Source organism: Barbus barbus (genome assembly GCF_936440315.1).
Source record: "Barbus barbus genome assembly, chromosome: 34".
NCBI lineage: Eukaryota > Metazoa > Chordata > Actinopteri > Cypriniformes > Cyprinidae > Barbus > Barbus barbus.
In genome coordinates, this window is record NC_136762.1 from 3260319 (window position 1) to 3285988 (window position 25670).

Below are 25670 nucleotides of genomic sequence, written 5' to 3' on the forward strand. Positions count from 1 at the left end.
CTGAAGTTTAAAGTAGTTTAGATAGAGAGATAGATAGATAGATAGATAGATAGATAGATAGATAGATAGATAGATAGATAGATAGATAGATAGATGGATAGATGGATAGATAGACAGACAGATATATAGATAAATTAATAGATAGATAGATAGATAGATAGATAGATAGATAGATAGATAGATAGATAGATAGATAGATAGATAGATAGATAGATAGATAGATGGATAGATGGATAGATGGATAGACGGATAGATAGATAGATAGATAGATAGATAGACAGACAGACAGACAGACAGACAGACAGATAGATAGACAGATAGACAGATAGACAGATAGACAGATAGATAGATAGATAGATAGATAGATAGATAGATAGATAGATAGATAGATAGATAGATAGATAGATAGATAGATGGATGGATGGATGGACAGACAGATAGTTAGATCAATTAATAGATAGATAGATAGACAGACAGACAGACAGACAGATAGATAGATAGATAGATAGATAGATAGATAGATAGATAGATAGATAGATAGATAGATAGATAGATAGATAGATAGATAGATAGATAGATAGATAGATAGATGGATGGATGGATGGACAGACAGATAGTTAGATCAATTAATAGATAGATAGATAGACAGACAGACAGACAGACAGATAGATAGATAGATGTCGAATGTATTTATTTTACTTTTTTCCCCTTAAAAGTTCGTAAACGTCGTGTATTTGGTCTTTAAATGAGGTTTAGTGTTTGTTGTTATTATTAGAAGTAGCTGAAAATGGTGGTGGTGATGGCGCAGTGGATAAGACACATGCCTTTGGTGTGAGAGACCCGGGTTCGAATCCACTGTGAGACACCAATGTGTCCCTGAGCAAGACACTTAACCCCTAGTTGCTCCAGAGGCGTGCGACCTCTGACATAGCAATTGTAAGTCGCTTTGGATAAAAGCGTCAGCTAAATGAATAAATGTAAAATCTTCTTTCTGTTTTATTATCCAGGATTCACTCGACAGTATGGGTTTCAAACCGGGCGGGCGTTTGGTGGGAGGCGCGTGAGCGGCGTGACGGGGAACATGAGCGGCACGCGAAAGCCCCGGAGAAGCCGGAGGGATGACCGTCACGGAGAGTCCAGCGGCTGCACCGGTGATGTTTGACGGTGGTTTGCACTCCGAGGTTTAGCGTCCCGGTGCGAAAAGACCGCGCGCGAGACAATCATGAGCGTCGCGCTGAAGAGCTGGAGGGCCAATGAAGGACCCAAACACTTGATCGTGGTGAGATGAGAGATTTACTCACTATACTGTTGTCACAGTGTCAGTATGGGCGCGTGCATTGAGTTAGAGATGCTGTCAGCTGGATTGTTGTGTTTTTATTGTTCTGGGCAGATGGTTTGGGTTGCAGTCAATGTCTTCCTGTTCTGGAGAACATTCATGTTGTACTTCAGCGGAGCGCAGTATTATTATCTACACAAGATACTGGGGGTAAGTTTTAAGTTGATGTGTCAAGTTTGGGGTGTGTGAGTTTTACAGGCATGTGCGTCTGGAGAAGACAAAGTGTGTATAATTTAGTTTATTTTGCGTATTTTGAGTTTGAAAGGTTTGTTTTAGATTTTAACGTGTGTTTGTGTGTAGCCATTGAGATATGAGTTTGACAGGTGTGTGTTTACATTTGACATGAGATGTGTGTGTTTGTGGGTGTCCTGGTAAACACTACGTTATGGGGACACATAGATGGCAATATCTGAAATCCTTGTCCTTGTGGGGACATTTTTTGGCCCCCATGAGGAAACAAGCTTATAAATCATACAGAATGAATTTTTTTTTTGAAAATCTAAAAATGCAGAAAGTTTTCTGTGAGGGGTAGGTTTAGGTCTAGGGTGATAGAAAATGCGGGTTACATTTATATATTAAAAAAACATTACGCCTATGGAATGTCCCCTTAAAACATGGAAACCCAAAATGTGTGTGTTTGTGTGTACAGATGGTGTTGTGTGTTTGTGTGTTGCTGTGAGATGGACAGGATGTCCACAACACTCCAGTATGAATCAGGGTAATTGTTGTCACAGGTTATTGTTTAATGTCCTGGAAAGATGCTGCACAGAGGAACACAACTTTCCAAAAACAAACCACACTTGTGTTAGCTAAGACTTTTACACATTTATGCCAGAATTGGACAATTGCAGCAGTCTTTCTCTCTCTGTGTGTGTGTGTGTGTGTGTGTGTGTGTGTGTGTGAGAGAGAGAGCTGTAATCCCTCATATGTAGCAGGGCTGTTGTGTTTCTGTATAGAGCTGAACAGGCGTGTAGCAACTCGTTCACCTCTGTACAGGAAATAATGATCAAACGCCACTGCAACACACACATACCAACACCCACATATACTAGAGTTTTTCTGCTTGATTTCAGGTTTAATTCTTTAGAAAAAAAAAAAAAAACTTACTTTAGATTAATATATATTGTAAAAATGATGAATATTTATTTGAAATATATTTTTAGGTAATATTATAATTATTTTCTGAGGCTGTAGTACAGTTACAACATGATTGAAGTACTATTTAACACGGTATAAATTTGTTTTAAAATAGGAACGTACAGTGGCTGAGAGAGCTCAAATCAAGAAACACCTGCAAATTACGAAAACCTCTTCAACAGTTGGAAAACACGCGTGCAGAAAATATTTACAATGCGCCAAAATACAGAGACGCGCTGAAAATACTCCCAACACAAACAGAAACATGCACAGACTACATTGGAAATGTTTAAGTGAACTGAAACAAGTGTCTGTGCTACTTGCAGCACGTTTTTGTATGTGGTTGTGTTGTGAGTATTTGCAGCACATGTCCTTTCAAACTGATGTTTTCTTAATTTGCTGGTGCTTTTTTCTGTTTGCATGTGTTTTAAGGTGCAGCGTGTTGAGTCAGGGTCCTTGGCATTAAAGAGTTGGAAAACTCTTGTTCTAACCCCTGTGTATGTGTTTCTTCAGCTGGGCCTCTGCATCAGTCGAGCATCGGCCTCTGTTCTAAACTTAAACTGCAGTCTGGTGCTGCTGCCGATGTGCCGATCGCTGCTTACCTTCATCCGAGGATCTCAGCGGGTGAGACAGACATCACGTGCACTTTTGAGAAATTCTCATATTTATGCATTCATGTCAAGTCTATGCAGTCACATAAATGCACATTTATTACGTGCTGTTTCAGATGCTGTTTTAAACATGTTGCTGCCATGCTGAATGAGGGTTGTTTTGACTCTGACTCTTTCTCTGTCTGTCAGGTGACGGGTAGACATGTTCGGCGGCTGCTGGATAAGAGTAAGACGTTTCATGTGGCGTGTGGAGTAACTATATGCATCTTCTCAGGTGAGAAACTGATCTGTGACAACAGAAACACTCGATACTGACCATAGTTTGTGTTGTTTCTGCATGGTCTGGTCAGCTTATTCTACCTACATAGCAGGAAGACTGACATAAGTGACCAGTTTGCTTGTTCTACATGATGTTGATAAATGTGAATTTGAAAGCTGTGACAGCAGAAAATGTCAAGTTAGATTTATTTCTTTATACAATACAGATTGTTTCAAAGCATCTTCACAGTAATAAACAGGAAAATCAATGATGCAGACTTCTTCAAATAACCAGAACAGAACAGCTATGCTTCAAAATAACTAGTTTGCTTACGATAAAGTGTTTTGAGAAAAATATTTAATTCCATGAACCTACAAACTTTGTCAAACGCAGCAAATTCGTCCTCAGAAGTGTTATTGTAGCAGCTTGGAAAATGTTTTGAGCGTGATTTTTGGTTTGCAAGGCCAAACAATAAGATGCAGCTTGTCATTTTGAGGAAGATTGTACTATCGTTGGTACATTTATGCATCAGACAGTAGATGAACAGAACAAACAGACTCCAGAACAATGAGTGAGACCACGCAGACAGATAGCAGATTACACCCACTTCATGGGAGAGGAAGGACAGATTACTTGGGTTGAGTCACTAGCCTGCCTGAAAGCACTCTTTTTGTGTTTATGCATATATGTCGAAGGGTTAATATAGTAAACTAAAACAATAATAAAAAAACGTTTTCATTGCTGGAAATAAAATAAAAGTTAACTTGAATAAAATAAAAATATAAAAAACTTTAACTTTCTGTTAAAAGAAACATTTCTCATTTGAATGTAGTTTAAATTAATGTACTAAGATAACTAAAATAAAAATACTAATAATAAAACAATTACTTAAGACAAAAACAAACAACAAAATGACTAAAGCTTTAGCTAAAATTAAACACAAATAATCAAGTGAAATTAATAATAATAAAAAAATAACCCTTGTGCTGTGCTGAAAATCCATAATTTGGTGTTCCCACTCAAAATGACCATCCTTTTAAAAACATTTTACTTAAAAATGTCTTGTTATGCTGTATTATAACTAAATCTTCGATTCAGTCTTATTTTCATCAACTTGTTTTTTTCCCCAATTAGCACATTTGATCTTGTGCATCTCAAGTTTTGAGTGGAAAAACATTATCTGTGGATAATTTTTGCAATGGTGCATATGCTGCACCAGAATTCTCATAGTATATGCTGAGGTGCATAAGCTCAGATCAATGAGGCCTATGATCAATCAGTACTTAAAAGAAATATAAAACCTATGCTAATTGAGAGGAAACAAGTTGATAAAAAGATAAAATCCAATATTTGGTAGTAATATATCATAATGAGAGATTTACAAGCAATTTGTGTAGGCACAGTGATTTCTGACCGGGAACACCACAAGTGTAACCATGTGGGAAAAAAAGGCATAAAAGTACAAACATTATCCAAGTTTTTCAGGAAGTTGTTACACCCTGTGCGAGCAAAGGCGTTAAGTTTCAGTGCAGTGCAATAACATTAACTAGCATTTTCGGGAAAAGAAAATCCTCTCTGGGTCAAACACTCAAATAAAATAAATAAAAATATATAATTATATATAAAATCTATAACATCATCTCAATTATATTAAAATAACTTTGGTATGTTGCTGTCTGAGAGTCTGACCTGGTGAATAAGTTCGTCTAGTGTTGCAGTGACAGGCTAGACAGTTTTGCCAGTCGACAGGTGTGTGTTTCTGTGTGTGTGTGTGTGAACAGGAATATCTCGAGGGAATCCCAGCTGGTTTTATCTTGTGTCTGAGACCCCCCCCCCCCCCCCCCCCCCATTTCCTGTTTCAGTGCATTGTGGTCTTGTTCTAATTACAGAGCTCTGAGGCATCCTGTTACCATGACAACTGCAACACAAGCTACAACACACACACACACACACACACAAAGAGACATATTGCTGAATAGACATATTGTCTTCCACACATACTTTACGTATGCTGTCATTATGTGTGTGTTTTGTCTGAGTTGATGATGTTTATGTGTTTGTCTGTGTTTATGTCTGCAGTGGTTCATGTGAGCGCTCACCTCGTGAACATGGTCAGTTTCTCTGTGAGATATTCTGAGGATTTCCCAGCGCTCAATGTCGCTCAGTACAGAGGACAGGTAACACAGATATTTACATGAATTTTCTGCGTTTGGAATAATATAATTTTTTATGTTTTTGCAAGGGCATGGATTTGATTTTGTCATTAGTGGGTACATAATGGCAGACAACAGACATTTCATTGTTTGATCAGTCGCTGGATATTGGTAGGGACATGTCATAGCGTCTCTACTAAATTCTACACCCTTGAAAATCATAACAAACAATGTCTGACTAGAAACTTATCTCTCCTTAAAGGGGTCATCGGATGCAAAATTCACTTTACAAGTTGTTTGAACATAAATGTGTGTTGGAAGTGTGTGTACACATCCATCCTATAATGATAAAAATCAACCCAGTGTTTTTTTTTTTAATCCCTATTTTAAAATCTTTCTCAAATCAGGCTGTTCTGAGAGTCCTGTCAGAATGACATAGTTCTGTATAGGCCCCTCCCACTATAGTTGATTGACAAGACCGTCTTACCTTAGCCCCGCCCTGAGTGAGCTGTGAGCTGTCCGACTCCGGTGCAGGGAAGACAAGATATCTCTGATTAAGCGATTAAAGTGCTTTGTTGTTGGATGTAATAATGAATAAAGCAGTCATCATGTACTCCTGACATGATGTTTGATGTTTTCTACTGTTTAATAAAAAAAAAATAAAAAAAAATTAGAAAAAAGATTTGCAATACGCACTCAGGAGTCCCGATCTGAATGAAATGATTCACGATGCATGCTCCAAAATCACGATCTAAATAAAATGATTCACGATCCATGCTCAGAAGTGCCGATCTGAATAATGATTTGAGAACCATCATTTCGGATCGGGACATCAGAGATAGTGTAAAAAAACATCTCCTTTACCCTGTCAAACTCAGCTGTTTTCAGCACGCTGTTCTAGTTCATGTTTCTTTAAATCCTAGTGAGCTCTGCTGACTCCGCCCCTCTCTTCCGTGGAGTGACGAGAAGACCGTAGATATGTGTAGATCCCTATTCGACCGCCATCTTGCATTCAATCAATTTGCAAAATGATTCACCAACCAGCTCTGAAGTTCTGATCTGAATCAAATGACCTGCACCTAAGTCCCGATCTTAATCAAATGATTCTCTATACCTATATATCCGATTGGAGCTCTTCTAAACTGTGAATGATTTTGTGGCGCAGTGGTTTAACTGATTCAGCGTTTCGAAAAGTATACGTTTCACCCACTATACGTGCTTTTTAAAATCATTACAAGCAATGTCCAAATCTGAAAATGAATGGCTTTTGATCTGGTTTTTGCTTGTGAATTGCTTAAACTGAATGATTGAAGTAACACATTTTAATCAATTGGAGCAGTTCCAGCATAAATGACTCATTCAATTGATTCGGTTTGTCTGTTCCTCCGCTTTTCGTGTGTTCAGCCATGTTTACATGACACAGTCAGTACTACTGGCTTAGCTCACTAGTTTTATGACATTAACTGAAATAAGGGAAAAATTATGCATATTTCCATTCCAAAGAAAACATCTAACACAAATCTACGAACATATTCTGTGAAGTAAGTGGTTTTCTGCTAACTAGTGAAAACACTCCATTAATAAGACAAGCTGCACCTCAAAATACATGTTAGATGGAAACATTGTCCATTATGATCCAGTTTGGATCTTAATTCACTATATGTGCCCCTTAGTCCACAAAACCAGTCTTAAGTGCCATTTTTTCGAAATTGAGATGCATGCATCACCTGGAAGCTGAATAAATAAGCTTTCCATTGATGTATGGTTTGTTAGGAGAGGACAATATTTGGCCGAGATACAACTATTTGACAATCTGGAATCCAAATATTGACAAAATCACCTTTAAAGTTGTCCTTAGCAATGCATATTACTAATCAAAAATTAAGTTTTGATATGTTTACAGTAGGAAATTTACAAAATATCTTCATGGAACATGATCTTTACTTAATATCCTAATGAGTTTTGGCATAAAAGAAAAATTTATAATTTTGACCCAAACAATGTATTTTTGGCTACTGCTGCAAATATCCCCCAGCGACTTAAGACTGGTTTTGTGGTCCAAATTTTTTTTTTATCATTACTCCAGTCTTCAGTGTCACATAATCCTTCAGAAATCATTCTAATATGCTGACATGCTGCTCAAGAAACATTTCTAATTATTATCAATATTGGAAACAGTTGTGCTGTGCAATATTTAAAACTGTGGTAATAATGATTTCATCTCTTTAGGATCCTAGAGTTCTCATCATAAGCACAGGTGACTCACATTTCTAAATCTCCCTTCTTTACATCAGTGTGTTGTTTAATATAGTGAAACTGAAATTATTGCATTTAATGTAGGATGATTAATTGAAAAGCCTGTGAACATGGTCTTCTAACTTTGTAAAATTTGTCTCATTTTTTGTTTTTAAGAGACATTGTTAGCTAGTGTGTTTAAATATCTATTTAACTGAATTAAATTAATATTTCAAGTTATTTCTTACAACTTAAAAAAAATGATTAATATTTTGAATTACTTAAAATTTTCATTTTAATTGTTGTAATATATACTTTTGCCATTTTTATTATTAATAATATTTTTTAATATTATTACTTTGATTTAATTTATTTGGTGTTTAGGTTTGTTTTAGGTTTAAGTGTTATTTAGTATTATTTAAATGCTATAATAGTTTTTATTAATATTTTTTAGTTTGTTTTCTGTAATTTTTTAATTTTTTTTGGTTAATTTTTTTTAGCAATTTTGCTATGTGTGTGTTATTTATTTTAGTTTTTTAATATATTTTAATATATATATTACTATTTGGATTTCATTTATCTTTCAGTTTAGTTCAGTTCAAATTTATTTTATTTATTTACAGCTGATAATTATAGTACTTCAACAAAAATTTAGTTGCCAAGGCAATTTAATTTAAGTTTTATTTACTAAATATTTATATTTTTTTTATTTCAGCTTTATTTAATTTGTTAGTATGTAATATACATCATAACCTTGAGATTTTGTTTCTTAGTTCCTGGAGTTACTGGTGTTCTGTTGGTGCTGGTGTTGTTTCTGATGTTTACGGCGTCGTCTTATTGTATTAGGTGAGAACATATAACCCTTTAACTGTTGACCTTCCTGTGACCCTAGTCTCCTCTCCCTAGACTTTACACACATGCACACACACTTGACTGTAATTACCGAGACTATTACCTGGAGGGGTTCTTCCCCTCTGATTGATCCGGGGCCGATGGGCTTCTCCTATAATTGCTACATGTTCTTTCATCTCGTTCTCTTTTTTTTTGTTTGAGTGCAATTGTGTGTGTTTTTCCCAGAGTCTCAAGCTACGAGATTTTCTGGTACACTCACAACCTCTTCATCGTGTTCTACATTATTCTGATGGTCCACGTCGCGGGGTGAGTTTATCAGTGTATTTCCCTCACACGCATACAAACAAGTGAAGAAACTGAAAATATTGTCATTAAATTTGAACAGAAAAAAAATTAATTAAATAGTGTGTGAAATTAGAATTGATGTGTCCCCTAATCATTAAATATGAAAATAGTATGAAGGAGCTGCACTGATGGCATGCTATTTCAAGACTTGATGCATACTTTTTGTACTGTTATTACCCACAATCCCTTACTTTATGGAAGAAAAGTTTGAGTTTTTTTATATCCTAAATTTGCAAATGTCAAACATAAAATATTAAGCAAAAATTAGTGTGATTGTTTTATTTTTTTGTGAACAAAAATTGTGAATAAACAGGGGTTCTGCAGGTCTTAAAATGAAAGTTCAGAGCACAAATTCTTGAATTGAATTTTCAATGTAATGACTTTTCTTTAGTTGATCTTAAAAGGTTTTACATTTACCATTATAAAAGTAGAAGTGTGCAAATTAGGACCTCTATACCTTTATGCTTTATGTGATAAGCCTCTCTGTTTAATAGGGGAGCTTTAAAGTATCAGGCAAACGTGGAGGCCCACCCACCCGGCTGTACACACGACAATCTCAGTTCATGGACCAATCACAAAGCAGCAGGAGAGAAGGGGGCGGAGTTTTCAGGTGCACCACAAACAGTTTGTCAAGAAGAGGCTCGTTTTCAACCCCATTTTCCTCAGGTCTGTCTGCCTGAATATGATTCAGTAATTGATTCTTTCAAGTTGTTGTTTTTATAGTTTTGTATGTACATCTATATGTATATGATTATCAGTCGTTGTGTGTTGTAGACGTGGTTGTGGGTCTCAGCTCCTCTCTGCCTGTACTGTGCCGAGCGGTTGTATCGTTTCATAAGAAGCAGCGCTGCTCCTGTTACCGTAGTTTCTGTCGTTAGTCATCCATGTGATGTGGTAGAGTTGCGCATGCTCAAGAGCGGCTTTAAGCCCCGCCCTGGACAGGTGAGCCCCGCCTCCGCACGGTTACATTACAGTTGGTTTATTTGACAAGTTTGTTTAAAGTTCAATCTGCAACACTCCTCTTCAAATGTTTGGGGTCTGTAAGATTTAAAAAAAACAAAATTAATACTTTTATTCAACAAGGATGCATTAAATTGATCAAAAGTGAAAAGTAAAGACATTTATAATGTTACAAAATATTTATATTTCAAATAAATGCTGTTCTTTTGAACTTTCTGTTCATCAAAGAAAAAAATTACATATATCAGAGTCTCTACAAAACTGTTTTCAACAGATAATAGATAATAAACAGAAATGTTTCTTGAGCAGCAAATCATCATATGTGACCCTGGAGCACAGAAGCAGTCATAAGTAACACAGGTATATTTGTAGCAATAGCCAACAACACATTGTATGGCTCAAAATGATTGATTTTTCTTTTATGCCAAAAATCATTAGGATATTAAGTAAAGATCATGTTCCATGAAGATAGTTTGTAAATTTCCTACCATAAATATATCAAAACTTAATTTTTAATTAGTAATATGCATTGCCAAGAACTTCGTTTGGACAACTTTAAAGTCATGTATAAATGAGTTTATACATGAATGAATGAATGATGCATTTATATAGCGCTTTATTGTGTATTGCTGTACACCCAAAGCGCTTTACAATCATGTGGGGGGTCTCTCCTCAACCACCACCAGTGTGCAGCATCCACTTGGATGATGCGACGGCAGCCACAGGACAACGGCGCCAGTGCGCTCACCACACACCAGCTACAGGTGGAGAGGAGAGAGAGTGATAGAGCCAATCAAGTGTATAGGGATTATTAGGAGGCCATGATAGACAAGGGCCAGTAGAGGGAATTTGGCCAGGACACCGGGGTTACATCCCTACTCTTTACGAGAAGTGCCATGGGATTTTTAATGACCACAGAGAGTCAGGACCTCGGTTTAACGTCTCATCCGAAAGACGGTGCTTTTTGACAGTATAGTGTCCCCGTCACTATACCGGGGCGTTAGGACCCACACAGACCGCAGGGTGAGCACCCCCTGCTGGCCTCACTAACACCTCTTCCAACAGCAACCTAGTTTTCACCAGAGGTCTCCCATCCAGGTACTGACCAGGCTCAGCCCTGCTTAGCTTCAGTGGGCAACCGGTCTTGGGCTGCAGGGTGATATGGCTGTGGCGTATCTCGTGTACATGTACATGTATCTCGAGCAAACATTGTCCTATCATAACAAACCATACATCAATGGAAAGCTTATTTATTCAGCTTTCAGGTGATGTATAAATCTCATTTTCAAAAAAATTGACCTTATGACTGGTTTTGTGGTCCAGTCACCTATTAGGATGATTTCTGAAGGATAATGTGACACTGAAGACTGGAGTAATGATGCTGAAAATTCAGCTTTGATCAGAGGAATAAATTATATTTTACAATATATTCACATAGAAAACAATGATTTTAAATAGTAATAATATTTCACTTTTATACAGTTTTTATGGTATTTTTTATAAAAAAAAAAAAAACAGCTTCAGTAAGCAGAATAGACTTTTTTCAAAAACAAAAAAAATGCAAATGTTAGTATATATTTTATGTAAAAATGCATATTTAATGTCATGTCTAAAATGTGTTTTTGTGATGTTTTCTGTAGTACATCCTGCTGAACTGCCCGAGTGTGTCGTCATTTGAAAACCATCCCTTTACTCTTACCACAGTGAGTCCGTTTGTGTGTATTACTGCATTCAAGTCATGATGGTACTCATGAGATAAAAGCACATAACACCACTGCTATGTCATAATTACCAGCGGGAAACTCAGTTTATTTAGGCGCCAATTTGGGTGCGTCAATGAAAGAATCATGGCTAATTGATATTGCTCATAATCACATTTTAATTGCACTTTGACATGTTTTTATCCAAAGTGACTAGCAAATTATGGATACAAAAACAATTACGGATGTTATTATTATGACTCATTTTGAATGCACATCATATCATAGTCATGATTTCCAAATGCACAAGCAGGACCTGAAAGCAGCATATGAACATGTACATTCTTCATAAACAGTGCTGAAGGCATTTTCAATGATGTAATGCTGTTGAAGATTGTTATAGGATCAAATTGCAACATTCCATGATGGTCTATGTAAATTTTTCCATTAAAAAGCATTTTAGCAATAAACTTCTCCACATTTATATACTTAAAACGTTAGCATTCTCTGCCAAGTAAAACTTTTTTACCCAGTCATACACTCTGCTTGGAGTCTTTCTGCCAGGCAGGGGTCTGTTTCCTTTAATGCATGACTGTACCTGATCCTCACACTCAATCCCTGCTCTCTGTGTGTGTTTGACTGTGTTCCTCAGTGTCCAACAGGGAGGAATGAAACATTTGGTATTCATCTCAGAGTACTGGGAGACTGGACCTGTGAGTACACACACATACACACACACGCATAATAAATAAAAGATGTTGTGATCTATATTATCTAGTTCAAAGGTTTCTGTCAGAATGTGTGAAGTTTGGATTAAAACACACTCTTACACACACACACATTTTTGTTGGCTCAGTCCTGTGTCAAGACGCTTTCCATTATGTCATGCTTTACAGATTCTAGTTCCTGGAAGAGAAACACACTTAACAAAAGAAATACCACATACCAGTGCAAATACACATGGGGGATAAAACAGGCAAACAAATCCCACCAATTTACAGTAAAGGACTTGTCCATAACTAGAGACCACAATGAGACCGTAAACATGGCAGCGCACTAACATCCACCTACAAAACACAACAGTGTCTTAAAAACCACCCAGAACTAATTAAAAACTACTTAGCAACGCTTTAACAAATCCTTAGAAACTTCATACTGTTGCATATGGAAGCCTGTTTCTGCCACTAAATGAAAAATAAAAAAAGGTAAAAGGTAACTTTTTTTATCTCACAAATTTTTTCGCCATTTCGAGTTATAGGTCAGAATTGCATGATATAAAGTTGCAATTACGTGTTATAAAGTCAGAAATGCGAGTTATAAACTCACAATTGCATGCAAAAAGTGAGAATTCTAAGATGTAAACTCGCAGTTGCAAGACAAAAGTAAGTAATGTGAGATACAATTCTCACTTTACTCTTGCAATTGTGAGTTTGTATCTTGCATTTCTTACTTTATTTCTCGTAATTGTGTTTACATCTTACAAACTCACAATTGCAAGAAAAAAGTCAGAATTGTGAGATTATAAAGTCACAATTACCTTTTCTATTTTTCTAACATGCTAAAATCATTTAAAATGCCTTTGCAACCACATAGCAATGTGCTAACAATCACCCAGAACACCACATTTTCCAAAAAATATAGTTTTTATTTGTGCATGTATTGTTGATTTTCTTTTGTCTCCTCAGCGAGATTTTCTCAGCAGCTGCTTCAAAAGTCAAACAGCTCTGAGATCGTTCCCATGATGCAACAGAGGAGATACCCCACGTAAGTCTGCTGTGCTGTGGGAACAGTGTCAACGGCGTTAATGAAGGTCATGATCCCTCAGTAGACTAAGAGGTGGAATGTCACAACCCTCTGTTTGCGTCATTTCCTGGGAAGACAGAACGGTTTTCCAGCGTTGTGTGGGCGGGGTGTCGGGTGACAGGCTTTAACAAGCCTTGCTGTCCAGTCCGAACGAATGACATTTCCTCACAAAGAAATGTTTTTACAGTGGATCAGTGTGTGAACAGTGGGAAATAACTGCACATCCTCATCCTGTGTGTCTTGTTTATTTGTATGCATTTCTTTTCTGCTGTCGTGTGCAAGTTTGTGTTTGCTTGCTTCCTTATGTCTCGTTTTATCAGTGGAAAACGGACAGTGGCTGTTGCAGCGAATAGAATTTTCCGATCGGTGAAGTGGTTGTCAGATCTGTTTGTAATAGCATACTACTTAGTATACATACTGAAATATTAGTATGTGCATAATATGCTAAATTTCTCCATGTAGTACCCAAATGACCTGCTACATTTAACAAGATGTGCAACTATAGCACAGTGCACAGAATACAGTATCCCATAATGCAATGCAGAAATATTTTTTGCTTGCAATTTGATTGGCCCACAAAGACAATTTACATAAAAGAATTTAGAATGCAAAACAACGATATATCATTTCACATGCTTCAAAAAATAGTATATACCCAGGTAACAGGGAACATTCTGGCAAGGTTCTCTCTAAGTTATGAACTAGCATTAATATAACATTTTTGTTAACGTTATTTGGTCTTTAATAATGTTCTCAAAACATTTATACATTGTTCATGGAATGTTATTTCTGATACGTTTGTATTAAATGTTGCTACTTGTTTTGGAATGTACAGAGTATTCAAAAGTAACTTTCCCATAATGTTTGCAAAATGATCAAATGGAATGTTCCCTTAACATTTGTATAACCAAGAAAAAAAAACTGCATGTTTTGAATTTTCCAAATATTATGTTTTCATAGCTTAATGGGAAAGTTAGCAAAATACTCTTAGAACATATTTTTGTAAGCTCAGTACAGTGCAGTATGCAGGAATCGGTATGCTAATATTTGGAATGGAATTCTAATTCATTGCAGTAGGTAAGTATTTCACACACAGTGCACAGTTTGCCTACTGCAGAAATAGCTTGAGTAGTATGGAAATGTATTATTCTGTCCACATGCATCTTCTCTAATCTCATTGGTTCTTCTTGCTTTCGTGTCCCGCCCCAGAGTGCACGTGGATGGTCCGTTTGGCAGCTCGTCAGAGGAGGTGTTTAATTACGAGGTCAGCCTGTGTGTGGCGGGAGGGATCGGAGTCACGCCGTTCGCTTGTGTTCTACAAGCACTATTGTGAGTGAGGCAACCTGTCATTCACTTTACTGTAACATTAGATCATTCTTAAACTCTCTGGCCTGTGTTCTAAATGGAACACTCGTGTGCTGCAAACTACACAGTACACACTGTATACTGAATACTGCATTTCTTTAGTTCAGTTGGTGGTCGTAGGTTTGATTCCAGTAATAGATCATCCCGGAATCTATTTGTACAGAAAATACTATGCACTTTATGCTAAAAATAAGAAAAGTATGCATTATATTCATACAAACCTCTCCAAAGTTTTTAACATATGCATATACAAACAGTGTAAATCTACAGCAAAGTGTCTGAAAGTGTTGTGTGTGTTGCAGTGATGATTGGCGTCAGTATAAGTTGAGGAGGCTGTATTTCGTTTGGGTTTGCAGGGACCTTCAGTCTTTCTATTGGTTTGCTGATCTACTGTGTGGCCTTCACGAGAGGGTAAAACACACACACACACACACCTGCATTCGTATCATTATGGGTTCATTCCATAGGCCTAATGGATTTTATTCTGTACAAACTGTATTTTCTATCCCCTTACCCAAACCCTACCTCTAAAGCTACCCCTCACACAAAACTACAGACATTTTTAGATTCTCAAAACACTTAATTCGGTATGATTTAAAAACTCGTTTCCTCATGGGGACCAAAAAAGGTTGAAATTTTCTGGTGGGGGCATTTGGTCACCATAACACAGTGAATACCTACACACACAGTGGCTCTGAAAACATACACTTAACCCTTAAACTCACTCTTAACCCTGTAAATCCTGAAATATGAAATAATAGTCCAAAAAACACTTTGAGTATCATATTTTATAAATCAGGGTTTTTATTCAGAGGCCCAAACTGAAAAAAATATGCAATTTAGTGTAGATGCTGATATTTATATGACCAAAAATTAAGATGAAATTCTGATGCTTGTAATGCAAATCTGTGAGATCTTTATAATATTATAGCAGATACTTCCAAAAAAAGATGTAAATAGCTCTATATTTCCAATCATATGTGTAAGCAAGATGATATTTAAATGCTTAGTTTGATGATCGAAACAGTACAGTAATGATTGAGCGATGAACAAACAAACATTCCTCAAAAGCCTGATGATCATATTTGAGACTTACTTTTGAACATGATTTTTCTAAAAAATGTTGTCTGGATAATCAAGTAAAGCTAAGTTTCTTCATTTCAGTAAGTGTTTATCTTGAAATATTACTAACAATATAAAAGTTGTTCATATATTTACTTTAAAAAAAATCAATAAAGATTTCACAGCAAAAAGCAATTGAAGCACGAGCTGAAGGTGGATGTTTGTATAATTATACTAAAAGAGCCTTGATTAAAAAAAGTGTGTGCAACAGGTTTTTCAGCAAATAATTGATCATGTTGATCATTTAGAGGCCTTTTGTGTATCAAATAAAATACAGAAGGCTTTATCGGATTAAAAATGCATGATGTCATAGAAAAGTAATATATACAAAATATAAACACATTATGCAGTATGCATGACATTTACTAAAGGCTATAGCCCCACCTGTTGGCTGATGTTATACGGATCTTAATGTGTAATGTGAAAAATCCTCTTGAACTATATTTTTCTCTCTGTAGCTGTGGCGGGACAATCGTCCAGATTATCTGAATGTTCAGCTCTACCTCAGTAACACTCAGCGACTGCAGGTGTGTGTTTATATCTCATTTTATTACTGCTTATTTAATATTAAGTTATAACTTGAGTTTTGTAGATGCAATTGTTCTTTTGTTCACAGAAAATGTAAACATCTAGTTCATTATTTTGCAATACAATATGCATATATCAGTTGTCATACTGAAGTCATTTCTTTCATTATGTGTTTTGAAGAGCATCGGTGAGGAACGTTACCGTTTCTTGAGCTCCAGGCTTCGGATTGGTCGGCCAAAATGGAAGCTCCTTTTCCAGGAAATAGGGAGAGCCAATCAGCTGTGAGTATGATGAATGCTTCCATTATTAGCTGAAATAATGTAGTTATGTGGGCCATTTTAATGATTGCAGTAATCAAAAATGACGATGTGTGTTTGTCCTGCAGTAAAAGAGTGGGGGTTTTCTGCTGTGGACCCAAAGGGATCTCTAAAGCGTTACACACTCTGTGCAATTCAAACCCACACACAGGAACCGCATTTGAGTACAACGAAGAGTCCTTCAGCTGAGGGACGCAAGCAAACCCATCGTTTCATGCCAAATAAAAAGCTCTCTGTCACTGAGGAATGAAGATAAGAGATAACAAATGTAGATGAAGATGTCTGGAATTCATGCACCACATCCTCGTCTAAAAATGAATCCTCGGACAAAGAGACGGAGAGCCGGTAAACAGTGTAATGAGATGGAAAACTTGCACAATTACGTTTTTATTCAGGGTATATTTGTGATTCTGCATGTAGAGTTTGTCTATATGAACCTGCACAACCCTTGATAGACCCTTAAAGGAATAGTTCGCCCAAAAATGACAATTTGCTGTCAGGCCATCCAAGATGTATTTCTTCATCAGATTTGAAGAGCATTACATCACTTGCTCAGCAATGGATGCTCTGCAGTGAATGGGTGCCGTCAGAATGAGAGTCCAAACAGCTGATAAAAACATCACAATAATACACACCACTCCAGTCCATCAGCCAAAAGCGGCTTGTTTATAAGAAATAAATCCACCAAAACACTTTGAACTTCAAACTGTCGCTTCTGGCCAAAATATAAATCAATAATCTATAACAACGCTTCCTCCAGTGAAAAAGTCCATCTCTTGTTGTCGTCTCATATCAAAATCATACTTGTTTTTAGCTGTTTTGGCTTGTAAGCAGTGCTTGATCTGTTCAGATTTCTCTCCTGATTCAGACCAGATTATATTTTCACTGGAGAAAGTAATGTTATGATCATGTTTAGTCATATTTTAGCTAGTAAAAATGTGTTAATGATGGATTTATTTATTATAAACGCACCTTTTCACTTCTCAAGATGTTAACTGATGGACTGGAGTGGTGTGGATTATTATGATGTTTTTATCAGCTGACTCTCATTCTGACGGCACCCATTCACTGCAGAGGATACACTGCTGAGCAAGTGATGCAATGCTACATTTATCCAAATCTGATGAAGAAACAAACTCATCTACATCTTGGATGGCCTGAAGGTGAGTAAATTTACATTTTTGTTTGAAGTATTCCTATAAATAAGCCACTGGTTAAATAGCACTAGTTCATTTTTTTTTTATTCATTTTCATTCACGAATTGGGGGGAAGTCGTGGCCTAATGGTTAGAGAGTCGGACTCGTAATCCAAAGGTTGTGGGTTCGAGTCTCAGGCCGGCAGGGATTGTAGGTGGGGGGAGTGAATGTCCAGCGCTCTCTCCACCCTCAATACCACGACTGAGGTGCCCTTGAGCAAGACACCGAACCCCCAACTGCTCCCCGGGCGCCGCAGCATAAATGGCTGCCCACTGCACTGTGTGTGTTCAGGGTGTGTGTGTGTTCACTGCTGTGTGTGTTCACGGTGTGTGTGTGTTCACTGCTGTGTGTGTGCACTTTGGATGGGTTAAATGCAGAGCACGAATTCTGAGTATGGGTCACCATACTTGGCCGTATGTCACTTCACTCACTCACTTTAGCCAAAAAATGAAAATTCTGATGTCATTTACTCACCCTCATGTCATTTCACATATTGTCTTGGTTATTAATAGTATGTTTTGGCTCATTTAATGAACACTTTTCATTCTTTTCAAATATTTATTTCTTTTGTGTTCTGTACAGCACAACAGTACTTGTATTATTGTTCATATATTATTAGGACAGAAACTTGTGCCGTAAGTGAACTGTATCACCAGTGCCAAAGATTTCATTTAATCACTGATTTATCATATAAATCTTTTTAATATTACTTTGTATGTGTATTATATATAAACACACAGTGACAATACAAGCACCATGAATATCACTGGTTTGACTAGAGACCTTAGTTGTGTTCAGAATACGCTTACTGCACAGTGTATATTGTGCACTATTGATTAGCATATGAAACAATAAGCATTTCAAACATTAGTATGCAACACTGATGTCATAGGACATCACTGTGTTGCATTTTTGAGTGGCTTGGAAATTTTGAGTGGACATTTTAAATCCAATTATTTAAAAAAAGAATTTGAAAACCTAACTTTATTCAGATTGCTTAAGGCAACTGGTCGGTGAAATTGCTTATTCCCACTGGAACTGGAAAACCAATCAAGCACATTGCGTTATGGAATGCAGTATTTTAATCAATATATTTTGGTTGTGTATTGCATATTTTGACTAATATTTACAAAACAGTTCAAATATTTGGAGTTGGTAAGAGTCTCTTCTGCTCACCAAGGCTGCATTTATTTGATCAAAAATACAGTAAAATCAGTAATATTGTGAAATATTACAATTTCAAATAAATGTTTTCTATTGTAAAAATGTAACTTATTCCTGTGATCAAATGAGTATTTTCAGCATCATTACTCCAGTCTTCAGTGTCACATGATCTTTCAGAAATCATTCTGCTGCTCAAAAGACATTTCTGATTATCAATGTTGAAAACAGTTGTGCTGCTTAATATTTTGTGGAAACGGTGATAGATTTTATCTTCAAGACTCTGATGAATAGAAAGTTCAGCATTTATTTGAAATAGAATGATATTACAAATGTCTTTACTGTCACTTTTGATCAATTTAATGCATCCTTGCTGAATAAACTCTTATTGACCCCAAACATTTGAACAGTAGTGTATGTAGTACACATTATGCATACTGAAGCAAGATTCTGAACGCAGCCCTTGTTGCATGACTCCGGTTTAGAGGCGAGACCTTGTCTCGTTTGTCACATGACCTGGGTTAACTGGCTATTGTCTCTTTTTCCCATCAGTACAGCGTATCCGTCCTCGCTGACGCGTGTCTGTAGGGTCACAGTGTAGTCTGATATGAAGTCGATCCCTCTTCTTCACTGCTGTTCAGCAGCGGCTGTCTCTCCCCATATGACTTTCTCCTCTTCGGCCGTCTGCGAAACGCCACGGCGATAATAGCTGCAATAATTCCCGCCACAGCCGCCCCAAGGATCCCTGCGGCCAGCAGCCAGCCCCAGATCTGCCGAGCTTGCTCTAGATACGGCGTAAGAAACTCCTGCACAAACCGCTGACCTGACAGAGAGAAAAGTGATTGAGAACAGAGAGAGACTGAAGGTGCAAGAAAGTGTCTGAATGTATGCAAATGACTCACTTGGGTCCTGTAAATATGCATATTCATAACCCAGAGCTTTAGTCGAGAGGAAATAATCTCCATTTCTGTAGAGAGGGATGAAGGGGACCATGTAATAGCCGTCGTTGTGTCCGATCGGGGCGTTGGCGGTCGGGTAGTGTGTGCGGGCAGGCTGGTGTCTCCTCAGCCATTGCTCAAAGATGCTGAAACAAACGCAGAGTTGCAATGAGAAAGTCAATGGGAATGAGGTTAATCATGTTTGGATTCATGTTTCAGTCAAACCTTATCAGCTATTGTTGTGTTTTGCATTCAAATATGCTTTTTTAGGGTGTTCTGGCCAGTTGCTAGAGGTTTTCTTACTGGCTCAAGTCAAAAAAGCCAAATTTCTTGAGGTTTTTGCTGATTATGGGTTTAATTTGTGTGAAACAATTAAAATGTGCATTAAACAAAAATGCAAAACTGCGTTAAATTCAACCAGACAAAGTTTAGAAGCTAAAGTTGACATAAAAAATGTTTTGTTGTCTGTCTCACATTAAAATGTAAAATTAAAATGCACTGAACTTAACTTTGGGGTTTCCCAAACTGGGGTTCGCGAAACCCCTGCGTGTTTGTAAGTAGATGAGCTAATAATTAAATCTTTAAAATATAAAATTAAAATAAGTGATCTTAAAATAAAATAATCAAAATAAAACTGCTAAAAAATAGATATATGAAAAAATATGTATAGATTTTTATTTTTTATTAATGCAAACCCCTGCAGATTTGTGAGTTTATGAAAATTTTTTTTTTTTAAATCTTAATGTAAATTTAAAATTAATAAAACTATTAAAAAAGTACAAGTATATATGTATAATTTGAACAACTCGGACATGAAAAGGTAACTAATATATATATATATTAGTGACCTGCATGCCATTTGAGCATTAACTGACATTATAGACCCAGGCAAAATTAGTTTAAAAATATAGTAAAGTTAATATAGTATAGTAAAAAAAAATAGGTACATTATTGAAGTAGTAAATTAAAACCAAGGGAGCACTTCAAGTAAATATTTTAGGTCAAATGTGTTTGGTTGACAAATAGTTTGGGAACCCCTGTATTAATGTATGTAATAGTTACATAATATTGCATAATTTGAGGTGTCATTCATGACTTTTGCACAGTTTTATGGGCGAGTTATGCATCAAAATGCTTAGGGTTAGTAGAGTGCTATGTGTGCATGCATTTCACCTGTCGATAAAGACATGATGTAGAAGGAAGATGGGGTCGTTGGCAGATCCCTGCACTGAGGACATGGATCCGTTCATGAAGACGTGTAAGGAGTTGTGCATCAAGCTCTGACCTGTTACTGCCAGCCCTGTCTCAGGACTCGCAAATCCTGAGGAAAAGGTGAGCCGTCTTCATTGTTTAGAGCCTGAGGTGTTAAAGAAGTGTAAATTCTGTGTTTCTCACTCCAAATGTGCCATTGCTTTACCTTCCAGAGCATTCCTGAAGCTCATGTTGGCGCGTCTGTCCATCGGGCCCGTCTCGTAGTCTGTTAGGCTCAGCACTGACTCCACGTCTGCAGAGGTGGGCAGCCGTGGGACACGGTTTCGGTCGTGGTTTCCTGGATTACGCAGTAACGGTCCTTCTGGAGACCCGTCACACAAAACCTCACGCTGGTTGTAGTCTTCAGGTTGTGAACAGATCACCTGCACAGGTACAACAGAAGCTTATTAACACCAGCAGACAGTCCAATATAATAAAACAAAACTGATCTAATCAATAAGGGTGCAATATGTGAATCAGCCTGTCAAGAAAACTAATCAAAAGAAATAAACTGATAATCATACCTTACTTTTCAAAAGTTTGGGGTCAGTGAAGTTTTTTTTTTTTTTTTTTTTACTTTTTTTTCCATTTATTTGGAATAAATTCATACTCTTTTTCCGCAAGGATGCATTAAATTGATCAAAAGTGTCAGTAAAAACATTTATAATGTTACAAAAGATTTCTATTTCAAATAAACCTGAATCCTGAAAAATAAAATGCATCACATTTTCTACAAAAATATTGAGCAGCACAACTGTTTTCAACATTGATAATAATCAGAAATGTTTCTTGAGCAGCAAATCAGTATATTAGAATAATTTCTGAAGATCATGTGACACTGAAGACTGGAGTAATAATGCTGAAAATTCAGCTTTTTACTGTTTTTACTATAATTTTAATCAAATAAATCCAGCCTTGGTGAGCATATCTATATTAACACATCTTACCAGCCCCACACTTTTGAATGTTTTATTTTTATTATTTAATTTATTATTTATTTAATATTTTTTCTAATAATACATAATTAAAATAAAAAATTTTATTAAATAAAAATATCTGAGATAAAATAAAACCTATTATTAGGACTATTAAGTTATTTCATTGTGACATTATTTTCTTGATAGCAATTAAGATACCACCAGACAGTTTTGAAAAACTGAGAAAAAGAAATCACCATATTCTCAAAACAAGGCGTTATGAAGGTGTTTTTGAAAACCTGTGCAGTTTTTTCATGGATAAAGCCTATCTGTCTCTAATGACTAATACAGCTCATTTCTCGTATGCTAATTGGATGCTATTTCACCTCCTTGCTGGTCTTAAGAGATCTTAAGAACACCTACACCAGCAGCAGATGATGAGGAGAGAGAGAGAGAGAGAGAGAGAGAGATGGAGCAAAAGACAATGACAAATCAAAACTCAGTTTTAGCCTTTCTGAAGAAAATCTGAGTGGCATTTGCCTGTGCAAAACTCATCAGCACGATACTAGGGATTGTGGGTTGCCAGATCATTGCAAAGCAGTTTCTAAGGTGTTCAGAGGTTCTTGGTGGATAAGGTCGAAAGTTCTTGTGATAATCTGGTTTGTAGATAGTTTAGTCTCTCCTTAAGTGTATCAGATATTTTCAAAGCATATTATTTAAAGCTAGGAGTTTAACATATTTGTATACATGTAATACAACTTTTTCCAAACCAGGGTTGTTGTAGTTAACTAATACAATAAAAAAGAGAAAACATTACTCAAAATCCCAAAATCTGAAAAAGGTTCATTCTAATAAAAACAAAATAAAAAATTTAAACGTATTTTATTTAATCTAGTTTCCAATTAAATATTTGATCATTTTCATTTAGTTTAACTTGATATACTAAAATAACTAAAAATGAAATAAAAAACTCAAACTATTAAGAAAAATTATACTGTTTTCTCAAATTACTAAAACAACACTGAGCCAAAGTCTGTCTGTACCGTGGTTCAGTGAAGCTGCTCTGGTTAATTCTCTTGTGGCTCTTGTCGGGGGTCTGTGCTGAAGTTAAGGGGGTTTTAGGGGCCAGACACACTCGTGACCCTCTACAGCCCAACTTCACATCAGGCGTTAGCGCTGTGCTCGAGGCCATGTCACACAATCACGCCTTTATAAACACATCGTCACACGCTGCGCTCTCAGAGGAATGTGTGATCATCATCGTCTCTCTACATGGATCAGTTAAACTGACATTTGACACGTTATAGGACCAAATCCCAGTCACATGGCTACAACAAATACAGCAGAGTCGCACGGCCACACTGGGAATTTACTGCCTCCGAGGTTAGATCCCATAGAAAATGTGGAGATTAACAGAAAAAAAAGTTTATACAGAATGTAGCTTAAATGCATAATAAATTAAGAAAGACAATTGTTTGATATCCTGTATTCAAAAGATTTGACTTATTTAACATTTATTTATTTTAAACTGACATATACAGCTATCACAATGCTTTTGAAGGTTCTCCAAAAATCAAACCAATTTTTAAAATGTAAAAGATTTTCTTTCATTAATTTATTCATTAATGTATCAATTTTTTTTCTCTTCAGTAGTCAATAATTTCTTTAACATAGCAATTATAATTCCCATGGTACAATTTTAGTTTTAATTTTAATTACTAGAAGGATCATTTGAACAAAAACATCATTTATACTTGAAAAATTAAGTAATGAAAATATAATCTGAATGCCTTTACTTAACTGAAAATTGTTCTGTAGAACTATAATAAAATCATGAATTCAAATAAAATAAACATTAACTGAAATAATATTTTTTAAAAATACATTTTATTTCAGCTAGTTGCTAAGGAAACGATTCTAATTTTAGTTTACAGTAAAATAGCTAAAGCAAATTAAACTAAAAAGGTTTTACTTTTTTCACACTTAAATCCTGAATTATTATTATTATTATTAACAACGACAACAACAACAATAATAATATACAAATAATATTACAGGCTATCTATCTTGATTGCATAATTTACCCTTATCTAAATTTAAACTATGCTATACTAGTTTCATTGTGTTCACTGCAAAAATCTGATGATATTGGGATTTTAGTTTGGTTTTGTGTGTCTACAAGAGAAAACAAGCATTAAAATGGACTTTTGACTTTGTCATAAAATTGCATTTCCTGAAATGCAAGTTTAAATGAAAAGAGCAAACATTACTCGAGGGATAAATGACTAAACCACACTGTATTATTGGCATTTAAAATGCATTTCTAATGTTTTCACGTTTACCTTCCAGGAGGAGAACACCGAGGACGGGCTGATCAGGTTGGGGTTGAGAGGGCTGCGCGCCCCCATCAGCTCATCCGTGCACACCTGACAGTCCTGCGCGTCGCGCCAGTCCCAGTACGGGATGGTGAAGTTAAAGTCACCGGTCAGCTTCCGGATCTCGTGCTCCCAGAAGAGCAGGTAAACGCGATGCCAGGGCAGAAATGCAGCCGATTCGTGGGCAAAGTCAATGTCGGCCCACACGTTCCCGGGACCCCCGAGCAGCGCGTCACGGGACACGTAATAGTGCATCCAGACGAACAGGTCATATACGCTGATGTTGGCGAACAGGGGCGTCGAGCCGTTGTTCATCTGCGCATACGTGTCCGTTGCGATCACATAATCGGGGCTGATGGTAGTTTTGGCGAGATTGAGGTACGAGATAAACCTTTGCCTTTCAGACACGGATAATTGGAAGATGTTTCTGCGCACAGATTCCCGTCGTTCCCCGCAGTTGGCGCCGAAGTAACCGAACTTGCACTCGCCGCAGTCGAAGCCCATGTAGTTTCCGGCGCACTGGCAGGTTTGGTTGTAGAACACCAGAGGCCAGCGCTCACGGTCGTCCAGGCCTGAATGTGGGTACTGCGGCCCGTCAGGAAGATCGGAGACTGTGATGTCCTGGCAGAAGCCTCGACCCGACAGGGAGCCGCACACCGAACCATCGCCCGGCCAGACCGGACAGCAGCGCTTGCTCTGCAGGACGTCCGGTGTGGTGCACGGCCGAGGAAACTGCTGGAGAGATAGACTCCAGAACTGAATGAAGAACAGAAGCAGAGGGAGAGACATGACGAGAGCCAGACGCATTAGACATGGAAGAATTAGGAGAACTACAGCTCACTTTCTCTTTACACACTGCTCTGTGTCCCTCCTTTACACACACACACACCCTCGTATCACATGCTAGGGATGAAACCGGTGACCCCCGCTCGCGTTCGGTCTCGGGACTCTGAGGAATGCTTGTGCTCGAGCAGAGCGTGAGATCATTTCATTTACAGTTTGGGAAGGAGCTCCTTTCATTTCGAAATCAGGCATTTTAACCCAATAACCAGCAAAGTCAACACAGCTAATGAGGGTTTACAGATGCAACTTTGTTTTGCAGCCTGCTG

At 37.0% G+C, this 25670-nt stretch overlaps 2 protein-coding genes across 3 annotated transcripts; one reads left to right on the forward strand and one right to left on the reverse strand.

Annotated features, from left to right (window-relative positions):
- The first annotated feature begins 1040 nt into the window (after positions 1-1040).
- Positions 1041-18663, forward strand: LOC306853962 (NADPH oxidase 4-like). Of its 2 annotated transcripts, XR_013782792.1 has the most exons (19): positions 1041-1279; positions 1391-1486; positions 2987-3097; positions 3274-3358; positions 5423-5520; positions 7726-7753; positions 8505-8577; positions 8809-8889; positions 9423-9594; positions 9703-9870; positions 11529-11591; positions 12241-12301; positions 13274-13352; positions 14601-14720; positions 15059-15167; positions 16337-16405; positions 16587-16687; positions 16792-17259; positions 17814-18663. XR_013782792.1 is itself a non-coding variant. In XM_079391689.1 (18 exons), exons 1-18 carry the CDS (start codon positions 1223-1225, stop codon positions 16910-16912), a joined length of 1692 nt encoding a protein of 563 aa, XP_079247815.1. In that variant the 5' UTR covers positions 1041-1222; the 3' UTR covers positions 16913-18627. The 2 variants fall into 2 exon arrangements, 1 of the variants encoding a protein (XP_079247815.1); XM_079391689.1 differs by having other exon boundaries at positions 16792-18627.
- LOC306853963 (tyrosinase-like) lies at positions 18456-25425 on the reverse strand. The gene is made up of 5 exons (XM_079391690.1): positions 24529-25425; positions 21436-21652; positions 21192-21339; positions 19983-20164; positions 18456-19903 (listed from the first exon to the last, which is right to left on the reverse strand). The coding sequence occupies exons 1-5, from the start codon at positions 25366-25368 to the stop codon at positions 19671-19673; spliced, it is 1620 nt and encodes a 539-aa protein (XP_079247816.1). The 5' UTR covers positions 25369-25425; the 3' UTR covers positions 18456-19670.
- Positions 25426-25670: the final 245 nt, after the last annotated feature.